Source organism: Plectrocnemia conspersa, unplaced genomic scaffold (assembly GCF_051122295.1).
Source record: "Plectrocnemia conspersa isolate PC_06_02 unplaced genomic scaffold, ASM5112229v1 ptg000004l, whole genome shotgun sequence".
In the NCBI taxonomy this organism is placed as follows: Eukaryota; Metazoa; Arthropoda; class Insecta; order Trichoptera; family Polycentropodidae; genus Plectrocnemia; species Plectrocnemia conspersa.
In genome coordinates this window covers 7,855,530-7,883,242 of record NW_028277168.1, presented here as the reverse complement: position 1 = coordinate 7,883,242, position 27,713 = coordinate 7,855,530, and the positions used below count along the sequence as shown (strand labels likewise).

General features: G+C 34.4%; 5 protein-coding genes across 19 annotated transcripts in view; 2 read left to right on the top strand and 3 right to left on the bottom strand.

Moving 5' to 3' along the window:
* sws (patatin like phospholipase domain containing sws) overlaps positions 1-3,130 on the top strand; it is a 43,885-nt gene extending 40,755 nt beyond the window's left edge. For 4 of the 8 annotated variants that reach the window (XM_088185211.1, XM_088185210.1, XM_088185215.1 and 1 more), the window contains exons 21-24: positions 738-949; positions 1,017-1,158; positions 1,230-1,293; positions 1,779-3,130. In XM_088185211.1, the coding sequence (XP_088041337.1) occupies positions 738-949; positions 1,017-1,158; positions 1,230-1,289 (414 nt within the window). In that variant the 3' untranslated portion in view covers positions 1,290-1,293; positions 1,779-3,130. The remainder of the gene's footprint in view (positions 1-737; positions 950-1,016; positions 1,159-1,229; positions 1,294-1,778) is intronic. The other 4 variants (XM_088185209.1, XM_088185208.1, XM_088185213.1 and 1 more) reach the window with 1 other exon arrangement.
* Positions 3,119-5,268, bottom strand: LOC148235800 (uncharacterized). The gene is made up of 4 exons (XM_088185220.1): positions 5,094-5,268; positions 4,015-4,416; positions 3,742-3,950; positions 3,119-3,363 (listed from the first exon to the last, which is right to left on the bottom strand). The coding sequence occupies exons 1-4, from the start codon at positions 5,206-5,208 to the stop codon at positions 3,193-3,195; spliced, it is 897 nt and encodes a 298-aa protein (XP_088041346.1). The 5' UTR covers positions 5,209-5,268; the 3' UTR covers positions 3,119-3,192.
* A 927-nt stretch (positions 5,269-6,195) lies between these two features.
* Positions 6,196-7,112, bottom strand: LOC148235799 (ribosomal RNA small subunit methyltransferase NEP1). Its single transcript, XM_088185221.1, has 3 exons — positions 6,926-7,112; positions 6,612-6,855; positions 6,196-6,547 (listed from the first exon to the last, which is right to left on the bottom strand). The coding sequence occupies exons 1-3, from the start codon at positions 7,091-7,093 to the stop codon at positions 6,225-6,227; spliced, it is 735 nt and encodes a 244-aa protein (XP_088041347.1). The 5' UTR covers positions 7,094-7,112; the 3' UTR covers positions 6,196-6,224.
* Positions 7,113-8,559: 1,447 nt separating this feature from the next.
* On the top strand, positions 8,560-9,427 carry LOC148235798 (U11/U12 small nuclear ribonucleoprotein 35 kDa protein-like). The gene is made up of 4 exons (XM_088185224.1): positions 8,560-8,609; positions 8,673-8,748; positions 8,804-8,934; positions 8,997-9,427. The coding sequence occupies exons 1-4, from the start codon at positions 8,601-8,603 to the stop codon at positions 9,363-9,365; spliced, it is 585 nt and encodes a 194-aa protein (XP_088041350.1). The 5' UTR covers positions 8,560-8,600; the 3' UTR covers positions 9,366-9,427.
* A 3,715-nt stretch (positions 9,428-13,142) lies between these two features.
* On the bottom strand, positions 13,143-27,580 carry LOC148235797 (uncharacterized). Of its 8 annotated transcripts, none has more exons than XM_088185199.1 (21): positions 27,444-27,580; positions 26,956-27,196; positions 26,812-26,889; positions 26,653-26,745; positions 26,399-26,593; positions 26,025-26,330; positions 25,848-25,964; positions 25,609-25,776; positions 25,339-25,545; positions 25,022-25,269; positions 24,801-24,954; positions 24,550-24,724; positions 24,233-24,493; positions 22,892-23,050; positions 22,694-22,816; positions 22,396-22,521; positions 17,816-17,880; positions 16,248-17,744; positions 15,941-16,083; positions 15,560-15,878; positions 13,143-13,894 (listed from the first exon to the last, which is right to left on the bottom strand). In XM_088185199.1, exons 2-21 carry the CDS (start codon positions 26,992-26,994, stop codon positions 13,829-13,831), a joined length of 4,539 nt encoding a protein of 1,512 aa, XP_088041325.1. In that variant the 5' UTR covers positions 26,995-27,196; positions 27,444-27,580; the 3' UTR covers positions 13,143-13,828. The 8 variants fall into 8 exon arrangements, with proteins under 8 accessions (XP_088041325.1, XP_088041330.1, XP_088041327.1 ...); XM_088185204.1 differs by having other exon boundaries at positions 22,724-22,816; XM_088185201.1 differs by having other exon boundaries at positions 24,233-24,478.
* Positions 27,581-27,713: the final 133 nt, after the last annotated feature.

Here is a 27,713-nt window from a genome sequence, read left to right as displayed (position 1 = left end):
ATATTTGGATTTGAATAAATATGTTTGTTCCATAAAGCGAATTGTTTGTGCATTACAATAATAAAAAATGAGCATTAAATAAATATATCATTTTATTTGTAGTATGCATTAAAATTAATGATTTGTGCATTAACATATTAAAAAATGAGCATTAAATAAATATATCCTTGATCAATAAACAATATTACATTGGGAAAATTTTTATGTTTCAACCCAAACGAATTAATCTAATGCAAGTTCAACAACTATAATTAGTTTAGGTTTGGGTTTCGATATTATTTCAGTGAAATTGTATTTTTAATAATATGTATATAATTTTACTAACTAGGCCAGTTAAAATGTATTGATTTAATTTCACTGGTCAATATCAGTGAAACTGTATTTATTCACTGCACAGATGATCCGGAACATTTTGGCCTTAACAGTTGATGTGTAAACCACATCAGCGCTAATGCACAGCTTATTTATTTTAATGCACATATTTTATAAAATGCTTACAATAAATGCGCATTATATTTTATATATTGCTTATTTAAATTGTCCTCGTTTATAAATAAAAGTAGCTATAATCCATGTTTTAAAATCAACAAAGGGTATATAAAAGTAGTGAATATTGACCGAAATAGAATATATGTAATAATATTGTTGTATTTTATGAAATTAGGGAATTTCAAAATCATTACCAATTCATTTATAATAATTAAAGACCGATTCAATGTATATACATATGTTTTTAGGAAGTGAAAAAATCCGATTATTGCGAATATATAAGGCCGCCGATTGACCGATACAAGACCTTGCAGTTCGGTTCGTTCGATGAGATCAAAGACGTCGGATATCAGCACGGACGAGGGTACTTCGAAGGCCAGAGGCGACGTGGCGCTTTGCCGATCCTGAAACAAGATCACGGAATTCACCGCTCGCCTCAACATCATCACAACGTCAATGAGTAATTAATATTCAGTTGCGTATTATGCATATAAAAAAAGAAAGATATTAATTTGGGCTGATTTCAGATATACTTTTACTGATCTCGCACAAATGGTGTGTCAAGTATCGGCAGGCTCGAGAATCGACGAGAGCTCAGAAGAGTCCGACGACGACGGACGCGATCGATACGAAGGGTATACGTCTGAACCGAGTGCTGGAATACTCGATGTGAGTAGTGATTGAGTTTTATTTATCTAAACATTATGTTCATGTATTATTAATATAATAAATTAATTTAGATGGGTTCAAGCTTGGACGAATCTTGGGATTACAAGAAAGAGATTGTATTTACTTATTAATACGGTATTATCAGTGATTCATATTTTGGTTGGGTTATTGGTTTGTTTGAATTGGATCACAGTTTTTGGACATCTGTGATAAGTGTGTCTCGTTTTGGTATGCCTAGTGTTATGTACAACTTGCTAATTCAGAATATCTGATTTTATACCATCTCATTACTATTAAATCTAAATTATTATTTAATAACTTTTTTTTTCTTTTTTGCTTTAATGTATTAAATATATTTTTCTCCTTATTTTGCTTTAATTGTGAGAAAAATATATTTATTTTTCTTTATTTACAATCTGTCTAAAGAGTTCCACGAGGTTCTAAAAATAACATTATACTACAAAATGCTGTGGTATTGTTTAAAAATTAAACTAGTTATACCACAACTATATTATATTGAAATAAAAGCCTGTCATTTTGTGAATTTGCTTTGGGTTTTTTTATTTGTGTAAAAAAATATTTTATTTGTCTTTTATTTAATACTTCTTTATTATTTTCAGGACAATCATAGAAATAGACGAATAGGATGCTCACTATCGTTATCAGAGAACGAAATTGACTCAGAGAGTGAAATTTACGATCCACGCAAATGATGTCAGTTAAAATATTTGTAAATAACTCAATTTTATTTATTTAAAAAAATATGAATAACAATAAATCAACATTTAGCCATATAGTTTCAATCCACCGTCATGTTTGTATTACCTCTATACAGAGACTTAATCTCATTATAGGTATTTTTAATTATATTTATTACGTGTATGAAATTTGTTTATTTTTTATATGTATACAGTTTTGAGTATTTTTGTATTTTTAAAACGTTACAAAAACGTATTCCTAGCCGTGCTATCAAAGATTCTTATATAATTTGTGTTAAGTTCGGTTTTCATTATCAACGTTGTGTTAATAGACAATTGCTTATGGTACAAATTATGTGATCTTTCAGTTGTTTTAATTTTACTATAGAATATGTAATAGTGGCCATAAATTACGAAAAGGCGACATTTATAAAGTACGAAGACTATTTTAAAATAGCACGCGTTTTAACATGATTGACAAATATGAAAAACGCCTCGTGCATAATTTTCCATTGTTAAAAACTATATTGGTGATGACGAAGTCATTCCAGTTAAACTTGAGTGATTTTCTTTTAATTTTTTGTGATGTCTGTCTATTTATTTCGTTAATATATAGTAATTTAGACATGAATGATATTAACATTTTAGTCATTTATAATATAATATATACGTCGCGCCTATGTCTGACTTTATGACAAATTTCAAACGTCAGATTAATTATAGCGTTGCCGATTGGTGCTCTATTCATTGTCAAGCACAATACTGTTTTATTAGCCTTGTATGACTCTTGACTATAAATGTGTTTTATTGTATAATGTTACTTACCATACTATGTTTACGTTAAAATTAGTGCCTAAATTGCCGTCGAGATGTGTAAAATAAAATTGTGATAAATTAGGCTAGTCAGGAGAACCAATATGTTACTTATAATTTGCCAAAAATTGCATTACGAGAACACAAAAAAAAGACATTTATCTAAGTGTGATTTTTCAAGCCAATAAATATTAATCGAAGCAAACTAAAAACGTCACTCTGACAATGAATAAATTAGTTTAATTACTATTACAATAATTTTTGGAACGTTTTACATTGAAAGGCACTCTTTAGGAAAAAATCCACAGGGTATGATAGTCATACCTATTTATGTATATATAAAAAATAATTGGTGATGAATGTATAACATTGATTTGTATGTAAATTACAAAGAAAAACGTATGTTTAAATTAATAATTGATATCTTTTGTACTGAAATAAAAGATGCGTTTTGAAGGAAAGTTATCGTTTTTTCTTTATATTGTTAAAAATACATTATTTACACATATTATTATAACATCATTTATGCTATCATGCGACCTTTCTTTATCGCCTTTTTAACAACCTTTTTCTTCTTATCTTGCTTTCTCTTCTGTAAATTAGTTTCACGTTTCTTTTGCTTATCATCTTTAGCTTTCTGTACACCTTGTAAACGCTGATCCCATTTCTTGGCACTCTGCTTCTTCTTTTGCTCCTGAATAAATTAATAAAAAATATGATAAATACTTATTGTAAATCTTCGTCGCAACAAGACAGACGGTGACCCAATGCGTTACAATGGGTTAACATAACAACCACTAGGTAAGTAGTAAGCCATTAAACTGATATCAATAGATGCTACTAAGCACAATCTAGCTCGATTTTATATTAATTATTAATCCGAGAGATTAGGAGAATCTATGAAAACTGATGAAAAATATAATTAAATAATAATTACTAATTTCAATCTCAGACACAAGTGTTCAAACCCACGTCTTTGAGGTATTATACCAGTGATCTAAACTTGCTGACCAACAAATAAGTGAAAGGACTTTTACAACTTTACTGCTACATGGACTTAAATACAACTTACCGTTTTCTTCACAGTTTTCTTCAATAGTAAAGGATCATCTTTAATCTTTTGACCTTCGGCTTTAGCTAATGCATTTTTCCAAGCTATTTTTTCCATCATATGAACAGCTTTATCTTTATCGCCAGTTTCTTTCATTTCTTTAATTGTTTCTTTTTGTTTCTTCAAATGTTCTAAAATTTTCTTCGGGTCTCTCTCGCCTTTCTTCTTATCTAATAAAAACGTTCATAAATAAGTAAAAGAAAAACGATATTTATGTAATATAAATAAGTATACCTGCTGGCATTCCTGATTCTGAAAAATCAAATTTAGAAAACACCATTTTTCCTTGACTATTGAACACCGGTTTCGGTGGCAATTTCGGAACGACTTTAATAACTTCCACTGGAGCTTCGGGTTCAGGTTCCTTCTTAGCTTGCTCGTTGTGGATAGTTTTTTTCAACTTGACCATTTTTTTCCTAGCCTTCATTTCCTCTTTACGGTTCTTTTTCTTTATGCGCTTATTTAAGCTCTTCTTCATTAACTTATTCTTAATGCTGAAATCCTTGACGCCTTTCAATTTATTCAGTCGTTCATTGAGCTCATGGAAGCTTTTCGCTCTTTGAAACTTTCTCGCTTCTTCTCTCGAAGGCTTTTCTTTACCCAAGTATACACAATCATCCTCTTCTTCCTCCTGATCTGTAAATAACATATATTTATAAATAAAGTGTGCTCTGAGATTATCGTAGTGAAAAACAACAGCCATTATTTAAATAATGCTTTATTAAAATTGTCTAATTTAAGTTTATAAGGACATTTATTTTTATAACTTTTTGACATCAATCTAAAAACGATTAAGTTTAAACATTTTCAAGTCTCGGTCCACTTCAGATATTTTTAATCCTGGTAGTGGCATTACTTTCTTTTTTAACACTAGTTTACGGCACCCGTCAAATTGACAGGTTTCTGATTTGATTTGTATCACAGTATTTTTACTTGAACAATACAAATATATTAACACTATTTTTATTTTCGAAAATCTGGTCATTATAAACCCACGTTTAATGACACGCGTAAAATTATTATTAGTAATATACCCATAAACCTAGTGTTAAAACTGTTTAGTATTAAATACGTATTTTATTATCATGCGTTGATAACTTTAAGGTTATGATTAATTCTAAATCAAAAGCAAAAGAAAACCGATTAAAATAAGTAAAATGTATATTAATGATTAATGGCAAAAAATGTGTATATATTTAAATAGACAATCATTTACTCTTATTGACATAAAGTACCATGAAAATGGCAATAGCTTTCGCATCAACGCAATAAATAAACTTTAGTATGAATTTATAGGTTATGATTTCGCTTACCGTGCGTTGGCATGGCTACGATTCTGAATAGATTCGAAATAAAGCTCTGTTCGGCGAGGAAACACTTTTGCAGTGCTTCCTTGTTCATTTTACCAGGTCCTACGCTGACCACCATTATGATTATTGTAAAACTATCAAACGTCAATCTGGATCAACACCACCGCATGTCAGAAATACCGTCCTAGCAACTATATTCTTGACCATCAACTAAAAAACATTAATTATATTTCAAATATAAAATAAATGTAACTCTTTTTAAAAGGTAAAACATGTTTGAATAAAGTAGCTCTGACTAATTACGTCTGGTTTATTTCCACCAATTTAAACAAAGCAGAAAACATATCCTCTGACACCAAGGAGATGCAATAATTATATTCTCTGTCAGTAATTAAGAATAATTTTAAGCACAAAGGTGAACTCGACAAATAACAATTTCGAGGAAAACTCTCTCGTAGCTATTGCGTAGGTACAATATGATAGATATCATATTGACGAGTTCTCCCTTTTTGTTCGTAAGCAGAATGCCAAAAATCAGCCGATGAATTTATAGATTCGTAAATTTATTATAAAATAGGGGCAATCTCAGCAAAATAAAAATATGGCTATAACCTCTGAGATGTGGATTAAATTTTACCAAAACAAAATTTTGACCAGATATCGAGTTCATTTATTGTTTATCGAACACATTTTTATTTAACGAAAATTATATTTCCTTAAGCACCTTACACACCTTATACTGTGATGTATCAGTATGTTCAAAATTATTCTCTTTTGATTTATCCCAAACATTGTCTTTGTCATAATTACATGAATAGTATTTTTTATTCTACCTCATACAGAACAAAATATTTTGTCAAGCACCTTAAAACAAAAGCACTAAAACGTATTTCTGCACATGATATTCAAATAAATAGATTTTATACATCACTACAGTAAAAATTACAATTTTTAGTTTAACCTCAGCTTGAAATAAATTTATGCCAAACGACAGTCAAAACATAACTAATTTTTCAATCAGGAGAGTTTAACCCGCGTCTTCAAAAGAACATGCCATTATTAAAGATGGGTTATATTCAAAAGCAACATAATTAAACCAAAATACGGTGATTAATACATTTATTAACATAATTATTATCTAATATTCCATTTTTCTTCAAATGCCGAACATAACTTAGTGCAAGTTAGTGCTCCAGAAAGAGGATAACTGCTTATAGATCTACAATCATCCGCATAATCGACACTAATTTTTCCGTGAGCCATTGCACCTACTACGATCACAATCGGTTCATCATCTGGCACAAGAGTTCTAGGTTCTACGACTTCCTTAGCACTGAAAGACATAACCACCTTTTTCACACCCACTGGCAAGTATTTTGTCACCGGATTCGCAATCACTTTCAATAGTTTGAGTGAACCCTCGGTCGCTCTGATGGAGAATTTATGTAAGAGTTGAACTGAAACGAAAATGAAAATGTATTATAACGATGATACAATGTTACATAATAGTATAGCTCTTACCCATGAGTCCTGAAAATCTTTTGAACGTTCGAGGTATTCGAGTCTGAGGATTTATTTCTATCAATACGTTGTTCTCGGTGTGTATGTAAACTTGTAGCAGACCAGCTCTGTTCAGAGGAGAGTCCATCAACATTAAGAGACATTGATGAGCGATGTCAGGCCGGCAAGAGCCGGGATCTCGGTTGTTCTTTTTCAATATACCAGCGTGGTCGTCGCAATTGAGAAGTTCGAAGTTCTTGCCGTTCTAAATCAATATTAAGTATTGTTTGTTGTTTTGTTACGAATTAAAAACAGTTTACAGAAATCAGCTTTACCTTGACGCTTTCTAATTGGGCGCCTTCGAGGACGATAATGAGACGTTTATCTTGTCCTTTGGGAACTTTGGCGATAAGGTGAGATTTTTCAGGTGGCGCCTCTTCATCGGATTTTTCATCGTCGACTTGCGCCGTTTCTGTCGCTTGAGAACGCCGCCTCTTACCCATGATTGTAAGTGTCAAACGCACGCGGTTTATAATGTTGCCATAGCAAAATACACTTGCTTGAAAAATTTTAAATAATTGTCAAATTCATTCAAGATTTTTGCCCACAAAACAACTAATTACACTATTTTTTTTAAACATTAGCCTTCCGTGACATTGACACACTACTTATATTTGTTTACTTTAATAATATAATATGAATGCTTCTGCAAAACAATGCTAAACTAAAATTCTAGATTACTAAATATGTACAATAAATTTTAATGCAAGTTTCAGGTCCTTAGTTAACTTGAACAACTTAAAAAAATATTTTAAACTTGATAATTATAAACAATTTATTTTGCACGTTCAGCCTTTATATATTTTTACTTAATGTATTATAATAATACTTGTACTTACTAAGTAATTTAATTTTTCTCCTGTAAACTACAAAATTGTTATTAACAAATAACTTGTTTATAACAATTTAAATTAACGAAATGCATCTAATATTCGACTAATAAAAGAAATCCGAAGATATCAATAAATTGGTGTTTTTTTAAAAAAAAGTTTGATAACCTTTATACATTCGTAACAGGATTGCGTGAAATATGAATTGAACAATATTCATAATTAAAAATATCTTGGTCAAACATAGAAAATGAGACACTGACGTCTTCCACTTAACCCACGCTAATATGAAAATATTGTTGCTAATATATAAGACATTATTTTTACCGGAGTTTTTAATTTATATAATTTAGGAAGATATTTATCATATTATAACCTATATGTATAATAATAATCTTTTTATTATATTGTAAAATTATCAATAATTTTTTATACTTTTTTTTAAAAACAACGACAAATTTGATATATAGAAACGTTGAGTGAAACTCAGGGCTGATTTACATGCTGCCAGTTGCTGGCATGCCAGCTGGAAGTTGACTGGCGGGTGACTGACACGCGACGACTGGCATTCCAGTCTACTGGCGCCTTACCGTCTACACAATGCCAGCAACTGAAAGAATTATTGTTGCGAAAAAGCACTACTTACATTGCGTCAGTACGTTAAGGCTGATTTACACGATGCCAGTTGGCGCGCCGGTCGAGGTTGCTAGTCACTGGATGCCAGCGACTAGCACCGTGTATACGCTTAGCGCCAGTCACTGGAGAAGCCAGTGCACCACTGGCATGCCAGCAGCTGGCAGCGCCAGCAGAACAAATAGTTTTCCACCAACATCAGATGGATAATGAAATTAATACAGACTTTGTAAAATTTTAATTCTGCGTTTTCTGTACTGGATTACAAATTTACATGTAAATTATAGACATATTTTTTGAGCACATTGTATTTATTTTTAAATTTTATGAGCAGTTGTAACAAATATTTTATTAAAAATATATTTTTAATCACTAATGCTAATATATTAAAGAAAAATGAATTGATTATTTTTAGATACGAAAGATTTAAAAATAATCATTCTAGCAACACTAAGCTTGTGTTCGTAAACAATCAAACATCGACGAAATGTCAAAAGTACGTTACTCGTTAATCATAAACATATTTAATTCATCAACATATATTTAATTTTATTTGCAGGAATCTTCTCGTTCGTCAAAACAATGGAGCGGCATAGCAAAAAAATACGATCCCATAAAAATTGGATCCATAGATGGTATTTTTATTTGGATTATTAAATTAGAAATATCTTAAGTAAACCTATTTTCTAGGAACTGATACCATTCCACACGACAAAGGGATCATCAGAGCGATGCTTTCCAAATACGTTTCAAATAAAAAAGTAGTAGGAAAACCACATCATGTAATATTCATCGGACGATTAAGTCAGCAAACCACAAAAGTAATTTTCAACTATAATAATATTAATTTCTTATAAGTAGTAATTCTGTATTATTATTTTAGGTTACGATAATGGACACATTTAAACAGTTTGGTGATATTGTATCTTGTCGTTTGGTTTTGGATATAGTCACTGGCGAGTCGAAATGTTACGCCTTCGTCGAATATATCAATTCTAAATCTGTTTACAAGGCTTATAAATGTATGCATTTGGAATATTTGGATAATACTCGTATCATTGTCGATTACGAAATGGAAAGAACGTTACCTGGTTGGAAACCGAGAAGATTAGGCGGCGGTTTCAGTGGACAAAAGGAATCCGGCCAATTACGTTTTGGATGTCGTTTAAGACCTTTTCAAATGCCTATTAATATTAATAACAAAAATCTTGGTAGAGATCCCCAACATTCAGTAGACAGTAATTATAGATGAAATAAATGGAATTGTGATATTATTAAATGTTAAAATTAAGAAATAAAAATGTATTTATTAAATATGTATTTTATTCAAAACAATATTTGTATAATAAAAACTAAGTAATTTTATTTTCATAAATATAAATTATGTTAAAAACAAATTACGTAAAAAAGTCATATAATTTGTTGCAAAAGGATACATATTGTGGAAAGCTGTAATCCAGTATCCAGCTACATAAAACAATTCTTGGGCGAATACTTATAAGACCGTACTGTTAAACCCAGTTATGTACAATCTCTAATGAAGCAAGAGTATGATTTCCGTGTGATGTTTTATAGGCGAAACCATTGTGGTCGCTTTCCGACTGTTCACAAAAGATGCTATTTTATGTGTATTATTCTGCAGGTGCCTTGAAAATCATAGATAAATAAAAAATGCGGTAAAGTAGTTTTTGTTACCAATATTAACACTATTGATATTGTTTTTGAAAGTCTAAATAACTATTGTTCAGCTGCATTAGATTTGAATAGCGTTTTTTGTTTGATTCATGTAATTATATATATATATATATAAAATATACGCAAAATCACATAAAAAAAGTATATAAAAATTCAATTCATCATAAAGAAATTGATAAAAAACTAAAAAAGATTGATTGAAACTTGATTAATTTAATTGTATTGAAAAGTAACGATTCCTATAAATTTTAATCAGAATTATCATCGCTATATAAAAATTTACGAACTGGTTCGAAATCAATTTTATCACTTGGTAAATCATTGACATGATTTTCCGATTTACAGCAAATTTAAAGATCTCGAATTATATTTGCAGTGATGTATTTTTTTTCGCTTCGCTATCGTTTTCTGGTTCTTCAGCGATATTTAAAGTTGTACTAATAATATCAATAGTAATTCGTCTAAAATATTTTGGCTAATAGCAACAAAACCATCTCCACGAATTTCATTTGCTAAAGTGGTATTAAAAGTTAGAGCACCGATTATGCTACCCAATGAATTAACTTACATTATGAAATGGAATTTAGTTGTGTGACAAAATATTGCTACCAAATAAAATTAAAGCTACAATTTTAACTGGCTGCACAAAAAGCAAAGATGTAATCTATTAATATCGAGCGTCGTGCTTTTTAACTTTAAAATGTTGCAATTTCTGCAGATTTGCTTTTGAAACATCCATAAATTAATGGTATCAGGGATATCTTTTAAAGTTGTTTGAGTAAATTTAAAATCAAATTCCTTTTTCAATGATTAACTATCAAAATTTACCTCAGACATTAAAACAATATATAATGTTTATGATAGAGTATTATGATAGTAATTTATGAAATCAAAGAGTAAATTATATTATTGATAGGAATTTGATTGTACATCTTGAAGTAATATTCATTTTTTAATTAGTCACTTGAGCTCATTTAGTAACATTGGTTCTAATTCTCCATAGTTTTAATCTGTTCTAGATCTTACTTACTCTTGACGTGACTACAGGATCTTCGTATGTGACGAGTAGAGTTGTATCGTCCATGAATGTGGTATTCTTTGTAGTGTGAATATAAGCAGTGTAGTTTAAATATAAGTACGGTCCAATGACGCTGCCTTATGGAACTCCAGAATTGATTGGGTGGAGTGATGTTCATTTCTACAGGTATGCATAATAAAAATGATACATAAAAAGGACTTCAACCATAAAATAAATAGTGTCAGATCTGGGCAAGAAGAAAACTATAGGTCCATCAGTAAACAAACTGTTTTAAAGCCAATATAAACACATCGAAATAATCCAGTTTTTAATAAAATACATTGAGATATATCACAGGTAGTCCATGGTTTGTGATGAACTAGAAATTTCATCAAGATCTATGTGGGAAGTTCATAAAAGATTGGTGTTCCATCCAAATAAGGCAGCTAGGAAGCTGGTATATTTTTGCTTGGTTTTATGCAATATTACTGTCTGAAAAGTTATACCTAACGAAACTCGTGAATATGTATTTTTCATATCACTAAGAATTCTACAAGACTATTGCTTTGTGTCAAAATGAATTGAGAATAATATTTTTTTAAAAACAGGCGATTATGAAAACGCTCAAAATTGTTGTTGGAAAACATTCGCTATTCTTATCTGGAATGTTTATGTTAAAATTTATAAGGATCCAGGGATAATCAATAAGCAAATGAAAAACTAAAAAAACATCTGTAAAATAAATAGTTTTATTCTTCACTTATAAAAAAATACAACAAACTTGTGACACACAAAAGTTATAAGTTGATTTACGGTGAAATATTAAAATTGAATGAAAAAAGAAAAAACTTTTGAGTAATATAAACGATTGAAAATTTATTTTATATTTTTTCTTTAACTTCACAACTACCATTCGGACCCATCAATGATACTTAAAAATAAAATGCGAAATTTTATTTACAATTACTACAGTACTATTTAAATTAATGACATATATTACGCTCACTTGCGTTTTAACTTTGTTACAACTTTTTTTTAAATTTTAACATTACTTTTTATTTATCATACATTAAGTATAAAGAGTGAAATGAAGACGCAAAAACTAATCCTGACGAATTAATGGATAAGTAATTTACACAATTACAGTTATATGAAAAGTTTTCACATACGCATGTATGTAATTAGAAAGTAAATCATAAATAGTCAATGGCATTTTTATGAAGATTTTTTATGAACACAATATATATATAAATCCCAAATCGTTAAATTAAGTTTGTTATTAAAATAGTTTCGATGAAATTCGTGTACATAAACTAATATAATTTGTAATTTACTATCTAGTCTGTGGATTGATTAAAAATAAAAATATAAAAATTGAACATATTGTTCTTACAAGCCTTCTTTGTGCTTTTCGTATATTTTTCACTTTTAATTACTTCCCTATTGATTCAAAACTAAAGAGATACACATACAAATTAATTGATAATAGATATACAAAACATACAAATTCACTACGATTTCTAAATAAACATATCATACTACAACTAACATAAATCGTACAGTTTCTTAAAGAAAATCAAACGTACATAATTATGTTATTTTTAATATAAATGTATTTAATTAGAAATGTTATAGCAATTATCATTGCTCATAAACTAACAGTTAAAATTGATAAATCGGCGTGAAAGCCGATTTTTTAGGGTAACGATTTAAATACATTACACTGATGATTTAGAAGTTATTAAATTCATAGATTTGTTTATTTTATGCAAATTGTGCGAAAATAAATTTCTTAAACATTGACGGCTCAGCGTTAAGCATGTCAAATGATAAAACGATCGACGTCAACATAGTTTATTGTTGAAACAGTTCTTTTAGGATTAAAAATAAAAAATATATATTATAAATATAAAATTTAGCCTAAATACTCTGCGGCTTTACAATAAATAAATAATAATTTAAGTTCAAACATTAAAAGATTTAGGAAAGGTAAAGAAGGGTAAATCTGTTGCATCAAACTGTTTTCACAAATTAAATTAACGAGTCATTTATTGCAAATTTAACAGATTTTTTAGAAAAATGATAAAAGAGGAAATACAAAACATTTTTTTATTATTAAACGTCCCAACATATACTTTATACGTATATAATAATATATATATATATATACAAAATTAACTCGACCTTGTTAGGAATATATGGTTTTAAACATATATCAATAATAATGAAGACTGAAGAAATAATAAATCAAAAAAAAAGTTCAACTGAAACCATTAGCAAATAGTGATACAAATTAAGAAAATGAAAAATAGTCTCGTGTTATTTCGTTATTGTTTATTATGATGGTATTAAAATTTTAATTACAAAAAAGCAAATTATTTAAAGATCCTCATAGAGTTCAATATGTTAATTACACCATAAATATTGTTAAATATTTGAACGTGTATTCTTAGCAGGTTCACATACACCTCGTGAGTTATGTGAAACAGTTTCTTCAATTAATTCATAAATATTGTAGTCGCATGACATTATTAATATTTTTTTTTGTTTTGACTACATTTCAGTCTGCTTTAACATACTTCTAAACAAAGTGGAAATCGACATGTATTGAATCTTAAATAAACGTATATGTCTAAAAAGAAATAATATGTATATCTACAACAGAAAGCATAGATTTTCCTATTAAAATCACCACACTTTAAATCACTATATGTCAATAATGCCACTATGGGGCCGACAAATCGTTCTCGAAGAGAATACAAAACACTTAATCTTGTTTTCTGGTAAAATCACACGTTATGAATATGCACATTATACTTTATACATATAAATATTTAATAACTTTAACAAAAAGTATGACTGTACACAAAAATCTCAAGGTAATAAAATCAATAGAATTATTAAATTCTACCACCATTCACAGAGTCGATTGAAAGCCATCTCCGGTTACACGTTTTAGTTTATCGTATTCAATTAATTTCACTTTAACATATTGCCATGGTTTATAATGATTCTTCGAACGCTGCCATTAAGTCGCTTTGCATATTCATGTCTATTTGTCCCGCCATCTATAAAACAAATAAACAAATTATTATACAATACATACATGGAGATTATATATACATAGGTTGTTCAAAAAGATTCAAATTATTAAAATAACATATCAAAGCAATACTATATAAACACAGAATCATATATATGCCACGGGTAAAATAATAAATATTTATAAAGTGATGATTGTAGTTTTAATAGGCTCTGATGGAAGGTGATATATGAAAAGATTCTCGAACAAAGAGTTCAATTTGAGATTCAACCGTAAAAACGATTCAAGGATCTGGAGGAAATACAGGTGTAACTTTCGTACATAAATATGTATCTGCAAGTGGTGAAAAGAAGAGTCTCATTATCTCGCACTTTTCAAAACAAAATAAAGGCGCATAAAGAACCATGGATTTTGGAGCAGCATTAGTCAGTTGTATCAAATTTCATTAGAGATAGTATAAACGAATATTTAACCAATTATTCGAATATTCATATAGTTGAAAATCGGACGAATAATTTGAATAATCGAATTTTCGGTTGAAAACTCTAATGGCAATGCCTGGAAGTAAAATATTTTTTTGTTCATTATCTGAATGGAGTTTTACAAAAAAATATAGCAGTTAGTCTATGTTAAAACAATATTATGTCAATTATTTTATTATTCTATGTTTATAACAAAAAAAAAAAAACATGAGTTATTTAAAAAAACTTTCATACATCATACAAAATAAAAAAATGGTTTTGGTCGTTAATTTCAGCCGAAACTGAATGTTCACTAAATTTATAAAATTACTTTTAAGTTTTATTTTGTGTATCCGTAAATTTACAGTAAATGTTGATCAAAATGCATAATTTTATACAATGGAAAAATATTTTTGTCATACGATAAAGAAAGTCCGACTGATTACTATATTTTACATGACAGAATGAACAACTACAAATATAAATATTTATTGAGCTTCAATACAAGCAAATTTCCAATACATATATGCTCAGCAATGCAGGTGTTTCAAGTTGCATAGTAAATAACTTGAAAAACTTACTACGCAGTTGTAAGTGATTATGTAATTACAAAATTATAACCGAGCCCTAGAAAGTGCACCATTTAAAATAACATCTGTCAATGTAGAACAGAAGTCACAATATGATAGAGCTAATAGCCCTAAGCCCTTACATATTATCTTTATTATAACGAGTGACAAAATAAATAATTATAAAGATAGGAAAAATGTTTTATTAAAAACTATTATATCTGACATGAAAGTTCTATTAAAAATCGTTCATATTATACGAAGAATTTGAACTATCTGCTAAATCTATATTTTATTGCAATACAATTTTATTTCTATACCCTATTTGCGTTAACACAGTCAGTTCGAGAGCTACCATTTCATCATTATTCATAATTGAGAGAGATGGCAAGTTTGGGTTTACGTCCCTACTATTAGTTCTATAGCACACAATACGGATATGCATTTGATATACTTATCATTACTCAGATTGATAGATAAATATAGTAATGATTTTAATTTCTATAAATTTGTTCAAAATATAAACATAAAACCATCTTTCTTAATTATGAATAATGATGAAATTGACAGCTCTCAAACTGACTGTGTTAACGCAAATAGGGTATAGTATTGAATTTTACTAATAAACCCGCCGGATTAATAAAAGAATTCTATACATACAGCTTCCCGTCGTCTCCTCTCCTGTTCTCTCTGTCGTTGTCTTTCTCGCTCGGCGGCTGCTTTATCTTGGGCAGGCGACGTTGTCAATAAAGAGGCAGATGCGGGCGAGGGAGCTGGAGGTGTCGCCAAGGGAACGCTGCTCATAGTCGTCGAGACTACAGACTGCGTGCGTTGATGTGTAATCGCTGGCGGCGATGGAGTGGGTATCGAGACCCTTGTCCCCGGTCCTACGATTTCAGGTCTCTCCGGCATCGACGACAACGTCAATTCGCCACTAGACATTGGAGTAGCCGATAATTTTCTTCGACTCAAAGATGGCCTATAAGTATAAAAATTTTGCAATGCGCCTCCACAAACAATCACCCGACATTCGACACATACCTTGATTTGTCGGGGTCATCTTCGTTGGCGTCTCTTCTTCGTTCGTTTTCCTGCCGTTGACGCTCCTTCTCGGCCTGTTCTTTTTTCTTCAACTCCAAGAACGCTTGACGATCTTGCTTCTTCTGGGCTTGTTTCTTGAAAGCCTAACATACACAATTATTTAGCGATTTTTAAAATTGAATAACATATATCCAATTTAAAAGTGACACAATCAGATAATACGTTATATAACAAATATCAAGACAGTAGGTTGTGTGACTTTTAAAGAAGTAATGGGATTTAATTTGAAAATATATACAACAATCACCTGGAATGTATCCATTACTGGTTTAGGTTTCGCTTGCGTTGCAGTTGTGATCATACCACCTTGAGGACTTCCCGCCTGAGCCAATGACGACCATGAACTTGCATTTTTAACGTTTGCTTCTATCTTTGGTTTAAATACTTGAAACAAATTATTTGACAAATTTTTATGCTCTTGCTGCTGCTGCTGTTGTTGCTGCTGCTGATGCTGTTGTTGTTGCTGCTGCTGCTGTTGTTGTTGTTGCTGCTGCTGTTGTTGTTGCTGCTGCTGTTGTTGCTGCTGTTGTTGCTGCTGCTGCTGCTGCTGATGTTGCTGCTGCTGCTGTTGTTGTTGCTGTTGTTGCTGCTGCTGCTGCTGCTGCTGCTGCTGATGGTGTTGTGTCGGTTCAGGCGTGTGTTGACTCTTTTTGTCTATATCATATTTCGATCTTTCAACCATGGAATTATTCATTATGGAAATGCCCATGAGATCTTCGATTGGTTTTGGCGTCAACAATAGTGGCTTCTCTTCTTTGATCATTGCAGGGGAAGGTATTATGTTCACATACGACTGCGGTTGTTGCATTATCATCGATTGAAGAGACGACGGGACGGGGGTCATCGGATCAAATAAGGAAGTGGGTGGCATCACCATATTCGACGATCCCATACTCACTGGATTTATTGTAGTGTTCATTTGCAAGGTATCGTGAATCATTTCTTGTTTCAAAAATCCATTATGAGATGATATAAAATTGTCAGACTTGTTATTTATGCCCGGTATATCGTTGATCAATCGTAGCTGTGCCATCAGGGCGTTGTGTTGCATCCCCAGCTCCATAGATGACGGAGTCTGCTTCATCGACAAATCAGACATCATATTATGATTCATTTGTCCCATACTCATTTCGGACACTGGAGACTTTATCAGCGACTGTTCGAAACTAGCAAGCGAATGTTCCAAAGGATCAATGTACTGCTGATGATGAGTATTATGCGGTATTTCGGCATTCTTTTTCATGCCGTTCTGCTGACTTATAGAATTGTGGTTTGATCTTTGGTTATTTTGATTCATAGGCATCTGATGGTTCGAAGGGACCGCCGCGGGTGTCGACGGCGGCGGTGGCGGAGACGGATGACTTAGATTAGCCGGAGCAGCAGGCGGAATAATAGGTGGCGGTTGGTGAACAGGTATCGACGGCGGTGTAGGTTTCGCCGGTTCTTCGGGGAACGTTTGATGCATCGTGGGCGCCGGTTGTACTACACTATGAGTCGCAGTCTGAGTTACGATTTGAGGCGACGGCAGCGTAGTAATTACGTTTTGAACCGGCGGAGCAGGTGGATTAGCCAAAAGTGCAGCAGTAGGTATAGCCGTGATTATCGGCTGCGTTGGCGCAACCGGAGGTGGCGGCGGTGATGCTTTTTGCTTTGATACCGCAACGACGGGTTCTTTCTTTAGATGAAGTTGCGGTAAAATCGGAGGTACTTTTGGCTCATTTTGTGGCACCGGAGGCGGTTGTTTCTAAAAATTAAAGTTACTCTCAAAAACTGATCTGTTTTTTTTAGGTATATTTCTCAACGAAGTGCACTTACAATGTTGATTGAAGGATTTGGCGTTGAAGACTTTTTTACTTTTTTCTTTTGACCTCTACCAGACCCTAAAAAGCAATATCACACATTAAAATAAAGATAAGCCACTTAATATTTTAACAATCGATAAAAGTTCCATATTATGGCTTAAAAATAATATAAAAATAGTGTCTTATGTAATGTTATTATAATTAAATATTTCCGTATTTAAAAAAAATATGAAACCTTTACAGTATAAGTAAAATTATTATAAAATTCACTCACCACTTGTTCACCCCCAAATTAAAACCGAAACCTAGATCACCTTGCGTTCATATACTTGTAAAATTAACTTATTTGATTAAATGGTTAAATGTATTATTCCCATAATTTAAATTTTATGAAACACATTTTCATACATTCGTGATAAAAATGAGTTAAGTAAAATTAAAATTGTAGCAATGATAGTGAAAAATACTTATATAAATAAATTCAACAGAAAATGTATTATGTACCGGAAAAAGCTTCCAGAAATTGATGAGGTATGATTTATATAATTTGAGTGTATAGATCGCTTTCAATCAATGAACGTTTAAGCGTTACCAATAGCCAGACAATATTACCAGATCTCTTAGTCGAATAGGTTGACAAGTTTTGGGGTTTGATAGCATTTTGGAATAAAACACAACACAAGGTATGTAAACTACATTTGCATTATTTTATATTTCCCACAAGTATTTACAAAAAATCTTATGCTTATAAGAAGTGAATTCTTCAAAATACTCCTTAGTTGCTGCACATTTTGTATCGTTCGCATGAAGAGTTTACAAATTGTTAAAACCTATATAGATATGAGTTATTTTCAGTGTTCTTTTACTTTAATTTTTTTGTACTTAGCTGTCAATCACCAATGTGTCATTTAATTATTATCTCTTTACAATATAATATATATAATAACAATTTTTATCAGAGAATTTCGGCAAAAAAAATAATAACTATTATGAGGAATACATATCACTTTGAAATCTAATACATATCTGTATTGTTCAATATAAACCGAAGTGCTACTCTAAGCTGATATTTATCATATAAATAACCATAAGTGTATTAAGAAATAAAACTAAGATGATATATTTATTTCTTTCACACGCTAATCATATATATTAGTTATATAAATGCATAAATGTACGAATTCGGCTCACGTGTCTCCCGTCCTCCGGCTGTCAGTCGATTTTTCAAGTAGGCGAGGGGAGATGCCGCAATGTCTTACATATAAATACAACTTTTTAGGAATAAAGTTGCATTTTGCACGTGTACAATGATCTCGAGTCATGCTTTTTTAACAGGAACAAAAAAAATACATTTCCTAAATTTAAGACTCAAATACCTATCGACAATACGATTAACTAACGTTTGCAACTGAGAAGATTTTAATATTGCATGACAAATTACTGTCGTGCACCAATTGTATCATAAAATAAATTATAAAAAATATATTACGTAAAAAATGTATTTTTAGATAACGACACTAGAAGTACAGTAAAAACAACATTTGCTATTTGTTAGTCTACTTAAACGTTTTAAAAACTAAATACAAAAATATAAACTAATATGGCTCTCTTTACAATATTAAATACTTTTGAAGATTGATAATTCATAAAATACAGAAAGTGGATATACATAATTTCGACATATATAAAAAAATCAAATAATTAATTTCGTGATTTATGATGACTTTTTTTGATTACGCATTTATTAGGAAGCTTAAAATAAAAGTCGTTCCCATATCGGTTCATCATTTTTAAAACTAAAAGTATATCTCGGACTAGATGGAATATTCTTGATAAACTCTAAATTAAATATCATTAATTGGCAGTGTCAATTATACATTATTTTGTTACTGTTGAGATTCCACTTTTATAGATCAAAACGAAGATGAAGAAAAAATGCAATACAAAACGTGATTAATTACAATTTTCGTCCTTTATAGCCATTATTTTATCATCGCTGATTTGTGCACGCACACCACAAACACACGCATATACACACATATCCTTGTATTTGAGTACTTATAAACTAAATTACAACTTCGACGCAACTAATATATATGAATACTTTCGTTTTAAATACAGAATGAAAAAAAGTAGGCATAATATATTTCGATCACAGTATAATTGGTGCTACTATAACGTGCGACTATGGTTTTAAAAGTGTTTTTCACAATGACCACCAATATTTAACCACGGTGAAAATCACTGAAAATTTTAGACATTGACGTATCGGTAGTAGCACCATAAAATTTTGCTCACAATGAAGTGTAAACTTTTTTGAATTACATAGTTAATCATCGATTACCGTCATTTATAATATAATAATAAATTACCAACGAAGTGCAAACAATGTGTGAAGGAAGGAGGCCAGCTTTTAATCGCAATTTGACGCATTTACTTCAAAATACGACGAAAGAATAAAATAATAAAATGTACATGTTTTGTGTGAAAAAAATAAATAATAATCGATACTCTATCCGGCAGAAGGAAATCCGATATAAACCTTTTCTGCCTTGCAATATATATTTGTATTTATAAAAAATAATAGAAAACTATACATGTCTCACTATACATGACTTTACTTGTTCAGCTCACAAGCGATTTTACCGAAAACGGGGAACACTCGACAGAATAGCTCGCAGTTATTATACTCGATCTGTGATTGTATATTTATATATAAAAATAAAACAATAAAATTGTGACCGTCCTTACACATTTGTTTGCAATATACATTCATGTCTGCAACCGAATTAACCTAATGTGCAACAACCGATTTGCATAGATTGCAAATTCGTCGAAAATCATATATTATGTTATCATTAAAACAAAAACAAAAAACATTCAACCCCAATTTACCACCACGAGCCTTAGTCTAAAATCCAGTATAATGTTAGTTTCAGAGTATATCTTACATACCTCTCGTGTGAAATAACAGGAGCTTTCTTGAGATATCAACAATACGAAAGCTGCATTGTCATTAAATTTTTAGGAATCGAATTAATAGAGATCTGGCATATATATATAATAAATAATTCCACATGGCTATCAGTAGTGGCATATTCATGTATATCATCATACGCATATATAACGGACAGGTACATTTCTTTTCTTATATATGAATGAGCACAAGTCAAAACAGAGAACATGATATAGTTTAAAAAAATATGAACGCAAGGTGAAAAGGTTTGTTCGAATAAATATGTTTCGTAGATCGATTAATACGCTTTTTAGTCACACATCGCTGAAGAAAAACTTTACGAATCTATAGTTCATTTTTCGAGTATTATTAAATAAAAACTTGATATATTTTTAAAGCTGGCCCCTTTTTCGGAACACATTCTGTGCACCCATTTGTACATTATACCTTTAAAAAAATACTATCGAGTCCATAACATAAGAAGTATATAGATAATAAATACCTTCAGATCTTTGAGCAACTTATTGTACGTGTATGGTTTGAAATAAATAATATATGTGAATTTTTAAAAACTGTACATAATCCAAATAAAAAAAAGATCATATGCGGTTCATAAAAGTAACATTATAACAATGTTAACGATATTTCGTCGGCCTTCTCTAAAGAGACGTTTTTTGTATGCATATAGGTGTTAACATACTAAATTATATTCTTTTAATTAAACTATATTTACAAGTTCAATAAAAACTTAGTGTTACGCTACTTTGTTCTCAAAAGTACAAACATGAATTATTATTATTTTTTCATTATCAATTATGTAACAGTTAAAAACACACATGACAATTCATTATCAACAATAGATATAGTTTTATTAAGATTTTTTATTGGCTCAATAGATGAGAAAAAAGATTTATATATATAAACGAAAAATAAAATAAACTCGAAGAAATAACAACTCACGACAGAAAGTAAGGATTAAACACTATTTAACATTTTTTTTCCCAATAAAATAGGTCACAAAACAACTACCGAAAATATACCACTGTTTTTATTTAAATACTAGTGTGTATACGATTAAACGAAAACGACGGTAATGATGGATTATTCCATCCTCTTAAAATACAATTTAGACAACTAACGCTTCGACAATGTATTTATTGATTTTATTTTAATATTATAAAAAGGCCTTTAATTGCATCGCGCATATGCACATCGTACACCTAATTAAACTAATTAAAAATTATCTAAATCTTTACATCTATGTTTGTGTAATTAACTTAAATATATATTTTTTTATAAATAGCGATTTCAATATTTATTATAATATATATATATGTATATATTAATATATAAACATAAAAACGAAAGGACAAAGATTTTTTAAAAGCATAGCTGTCACATTTTAAAAATTTCACGAATCACTTATATAAAAAGTCAATGCACAAAATGATATCACTGTTCTCGATTGATATAATAATAGTTAAAAATCGAACTATAGATTTCGATCATCGAAAAAGAAAGTTTTAATACTGGATAATGGAAGTTTTATTTTAAAAAAACGTTTTTGAAGATCATTAAATAATCATTTTCAGAGTCCAATTTTGATGATAAATATTTTGTTGTGGTCAAAATCTAACCTGCTTCACTGTCACTCGTATCGGAAGACGAAGAGTCGCTGCTGGAAGACGAATTCGACGAGTCCGAAGAGCTAGAGCTAGATGTTAACCGGCCGCCGGACGCCACCACCGCTTCTTTAGCGCCTTCTGTCGATTGCGATTAAATTCTTAGAGAGCAATTCTTACGAGCATAAGTTACAAAAATATTAATAAGAAATATTGCGTAAATTAAAAAAATTCCATCTGTCACAAATTGACTGGACATAGAATTTACTATATATTTTCTCTTAAATATTGTGTTTTATTATAAAATTTGCACCTTTTTTCGGTTGCTGTTTCTTATTAGTACCTAACTGAACTGCTACATCCTGCAACCTTTTTTCCAACTCTTGCTTTTTCTCCGCCATCTGTTCGTCCTTCGTCTTCCCCGATACTCTTTTATCTATAATTTTATCACAAATCGAATAAATATCTATCAGCCAAAATTCAAGACAAAAGCGTTGCTCAGATCACTTACGGGTCTTCTTTCTCAGGCAGGATGCCACATAATTTTCTAGTTCGCGAAGCGTCGAGGCTTTCAAGGTTTCAAAGTCGATTTCTATCTCGTCGGGATTGGAGTCTCGCAACGAAGGCTCTCTCGATTGGATTATGTGAACGACTTTTCCCAGTTTATCTCCTGTTTTAAAAAAATCACGTTTACATATAAACATAGATAATAACAATACGAACAGATTCTGGAGTAGTTATTTGTGCTCGATGAAGAATTCATATTTTGTTAACTGGAAAAAACTCTTTTTTAAGATGACTATTATCATAGTCAAATGCAGAAAGCATTGAAAGATATGGAAAAAGTCTACAGCATTTAAAACGTGAACTTATTTTGAAATTAGAATCGAAATGCTATTATAAATATTTTAACCACTCTGGTGATGCCCGAGTTAACTCGGATATTTGTATTTAGTGAGTTCTTATCTCAAAAATCAGCAAATTTTGCAAGAAAATTATCAGTTAATAATTCAATTTGGACGAATATTTTTAAAAAAGTATTGGTAAGAGAGTAAGCGGTTAATGACTGGAGACAAGTGTGGGTCCTGGCAATTGAAGTAACTAAAGTAACTTTACACAAAAAATGTACAGTCTGTATGGTGGAATAATTAATTTTGAACCGCTCTTTACCGGTGAGATAGAAAAGAGTCCTGAATTAGTGGAGATATCAAAAATTTCACAGAAAGATGAAGATATTTTGGATTAACACTAAATTACTCGTTTCATTTAAAAAACGTCTTTTATAAATGAATATTTTACTAACAACCATCAACATAAATGTATAAAAATCTTCACAAAATACGTTGAAAAACGGTCTATTAATAATTTTTTTTAAACCCCACATAGACCTGTTTCAAAATGGACCCTGCAGCCCTCACTGGACTTGGCAGGCATCTAGGTCGATGTAACTCTGGCTCCAAGTGAAATAGGAGCAAGAGTGGGCAATAAGATTATATTGTTAATGTTCGTACCGAACACATATTTGGCTCCATTGTGTAAAAACGTTAACTAAGGTGATGCATCGTCGCAAGAATTATACATTATGTGAAATTCTGATTACTTTTTTAAATTTTAAAATTAGAGCAATATTTTGTCAATTATTGACGTATACTATTGATTACATTAATTGAATTTACCTAAGAAGCTGTAAAAAAAAAAGTCCAGGATTGATTTGTCTATAAACAAATAATTGGTTGAATGCCGTTTTATTAATTCCTAATAAAATCGCAGTACGTTGCGATGAAAGCTCGATAATTCCCAGTATCGACCCGACATGATCCATTCTTTTTAATATTTAAAAAAATAAACTCACCCGGTAGCTTGTTGATGTCGAGCGACAACTGTCGTTTTTCATCGTAGGACATGGGTTTGGCGTTGTCTTCCTCTTCGGAGTCTGCCTGCACCGGCGGGGGTTGTTTCTTTTTGGGCTGAGGTCCCGGCGGCGCTCCTCTGGTCCCGGCGCCTGCGGTGTTCGCCGACGCTTTCGTTCCGCCTCGTTTGTTATTAGGATTCGCAACGTTAGGAGCCGCCTTGACGTTCCTAGCTGCGACCCCAGCGCCTGAATACAAATATTCTTCAAAATATAAATAGACATATATATTAAGTTATGCAATGCAAATTATGTCTCACTTAGATTGTCATTGAAGGAGTTGTTCTTGGTCTGGTAGGGCGTCACGACGCCGGATTTGCCAAGACTGCTTCCGCTGCCGCTGACTTTTTTCTTCTCTTTCAAAGTCTTTTTCGATTTTTTCTTCTGCTTGGATTCCGCCACTAGCTTTTTCATCTTCTCCTGCATCGCGTGGAGCTAAAATCGAAAGAGATGGTTGATTAACTATCGTCCGGTCGGGCGTATTCGCAAAGATCTAAAGTTAAAAACAAACTTCTTTTTCAAGAATTTTGAGTTTGTTATTTCTTTCCTCTTCGGAATTGTCCGTTTCCGAATCGGATTCCGATCCAGACTCCGAGCTGCTGGCCGAGCTCGTCTTGTCGACGCCGATTTCGCCCGGATGCGGATCGTCAGGAATTTTAGCATACCTGCAAAAGGAACGACGCGCGTTAGCGGAACGAATGCGGGGTAGGGAATAGGGCGGCAAATAGAAACCTCATTTCGAAGACGTCTTGTAATTTTCTACCCATGACCACCACGTCGTGATCTTGAGGGTTGTATTTGTAACAATTGGTGAATATCAGTCGGACGTCCGCTGCGAACTCGGCGGCAGTCCTGTACGCCCGGGAGTCCATCTTCTGTTTGACGGTGTCGAGATCCATGGGCTTCTTGATTATGTCGTGGTAGTCGTGAAGTCCCAGCAGTTCCGCGTCGACCGGCTTGTAAAAGGGCCACGCGTATCCCTAGAACGGTCGAAGACGAATTAGCGCGGAACTGTGACGCGATTGCGGATTCGAAGCATCACCACTCACAGAATGTTTTTTGGAAAAGAGCTCTTTTAGAATCTCGTTGCAGTAGTTCAACGAGTCGGAAAGTTTCTCTCGGACTAATTTTTGTCTACGTCTATGGTGATGCGCCTGGGGCGCGGCGCTCGTGGACGCTCCGGGGCCGACGGTCATCGTCGGCGACAGGGCTCCCGGCGCGGTGCCGACAAACCCTTCCTCCGGAACGCGCGCGGGCTGCGGAGAAGGAAAACAGTCGTTAGCGTGATCCTTCATCTGACGAGTCGCGTTCGCACGCACCTTCTTGATCTGACGACCGCTCTCGCGACGAGTAGATATCTTGGCGGACTTAGGGGCCGGCGGCGCGAGACCGGAGGCGTGATAGTCGTTACCTCCGACGCCGGATCCGTCGAACGAGCTACTCGTGGGCGTCGTAGTGTCGGCCTTTCTTTTAACGCCTTTTTTTACCTTGAAACGGAAATTCGAACGGTGAGCGAAGGGACGGAAACGAAAACACGGCGAGACGGCCGCGAACGAACTTTGATCGGTTGCGTCTGGGGCAACTGCACGGTCGTCGTCGTCGTCGGCGCGCTCTGCGGAGCGACGGGTTGGGCGACGTGGAATCCGGAGGGCTGACTCGCCACCTGGAACGGATACTTTTCGTCGTTTTACAAAAATTTCGAGTCTCCGATGGCGGACGATTACGGGTCTCTTACTTGCTGGGGCAGGCCGGAGTGAGTCGCGCTCGCCCCGCTCGTCGAGCTGGGCTGAGCGAACTGGGAGGCGGCCGTCGTGGTCGTGTTGGTCGATCCGACCGGAGTCGGCGAGGGAACAGGCGCCGGAGGGGCGGCGACGGCGGCCGGTCGTGGAACGCGCGCTCCGACGACGGGCGGAACGATCGGCGCGGGAACGACGCCGGGGACGATCGGCCTCTTCTTGCTCCCGGCGGCTCCGGCGCCTCGCTTCGAGCCCTTCCGTCCGGGGACCTCGAGCTCTTTCTCCTCCTTGTCCATCTGCGCGATCTGCGGAAGGAGCGAACTCGTGAGCCGGGGGGGAGGCGCGGAAAGATACACGACGGAACCACACTCGCCTTGGTGAGGAATAGCTTCTCCAGCGTCTGAGCCATGACGACCACGTCCTCGCCGGCCTTGTTGTAGACGTAGCAGTTGGTGAACATGGTGTTGAAGTCTTGGATGCACTCTTTGGCTGAATAGTAGTAATTCTGCTCGAGACGCTTCTTTATCGTGCCCAGGTCCATCGGCTGCTTGATGATCTTGTGGTAGTCCTGAAAGAGGGCCGGGGTCAGAAGGACAGTTCGAATACGAGCGCGGAAAAGCGACTCACCGGCAGGTTGAGCTTCTTGGCGTCGACTGGCTGATGGAAGGGCCAGGCGAAGTCGTGCTTCCACACCTCTTTCATGACGTTCTTTCTCAGGAACTGAAACGAGAAACCGGTCAGACCGAGGCGGAGGGGGACGCGGGGGCGATCGGGCGACAGACTCACCGAGAGCTGGTTGGTGAGGCGCCCCTGCCGGTGGGGGGCGCCGGTGCCGTCGGGAGTTCCGTTGACGGCCTCCGCCGGCTGAAAGGAGAGTCTCGGTTGAGCGAGCGCGCGCCACTTAGAGGAGTGAAACGGAAATTCGCTCACCGCGCTGGTGGTGGCCAGGGGGTCCACCGCCTGCTGCATGACGCTAGAGTCCGCGACCTGCCCGTCGAACGGCGTCGGAGGGGGGGCGGCCCGACGCCCTCGCGCCCCGGAGCCGGGGGCCGGACGCCGGGGGGCCTGCCTCGAAGGGAACGAGCGGCTCGTCGCACTCCTCGCGGAGAGGCATCAGCTGTCTCGCGACGTCTTCGGAGGTTCCGCTCCGATCATGACGTTCCTCCGCGACCTGCAAGACGGACCGAACGATAGTGACGCGAACCGACGTAGGGGCCGAACGTTCCCGCCCGCCGCCGGCGCCGCGTCCGTCCGGTCAAAACAAACTGGCCGGAGCCCCGGAGGGGGCAGCGGACGCGGCGAGGGGGCGCCCCCGGGCCCGCTCGGGGGCGTCGGCTCGGCGGGGGGCGCGGGGAGGGACCGTTCGAAACCGCGGCCGGGGGAGGGCGGCGGGGGGCGCTCCGAGGAGCGGCGCTCACCTGGAGCGGCGGCGGAGCGCGGGACGGGCGCGCGGAGCAAAGGGCTCCCTCGGATGGGGCGCGCGGGGCGGCGGAGGGGCGGATGCGCTCAGCCCGGACGCCGCCGAGGCCAGCGCAAATGGCGACGCGAGCGCACTGCCGTCTGGCGGCCGACGCCCGAAGCGAGAAAGCGAGGGAAATCGGAGCGATTCGAAAGCGACGCCCTCTCGGCGGCGCGATCTCCGCGCTTTCGGCCGACCGCGCTCCACTCGTCTCGACTCGCCCGCCGGC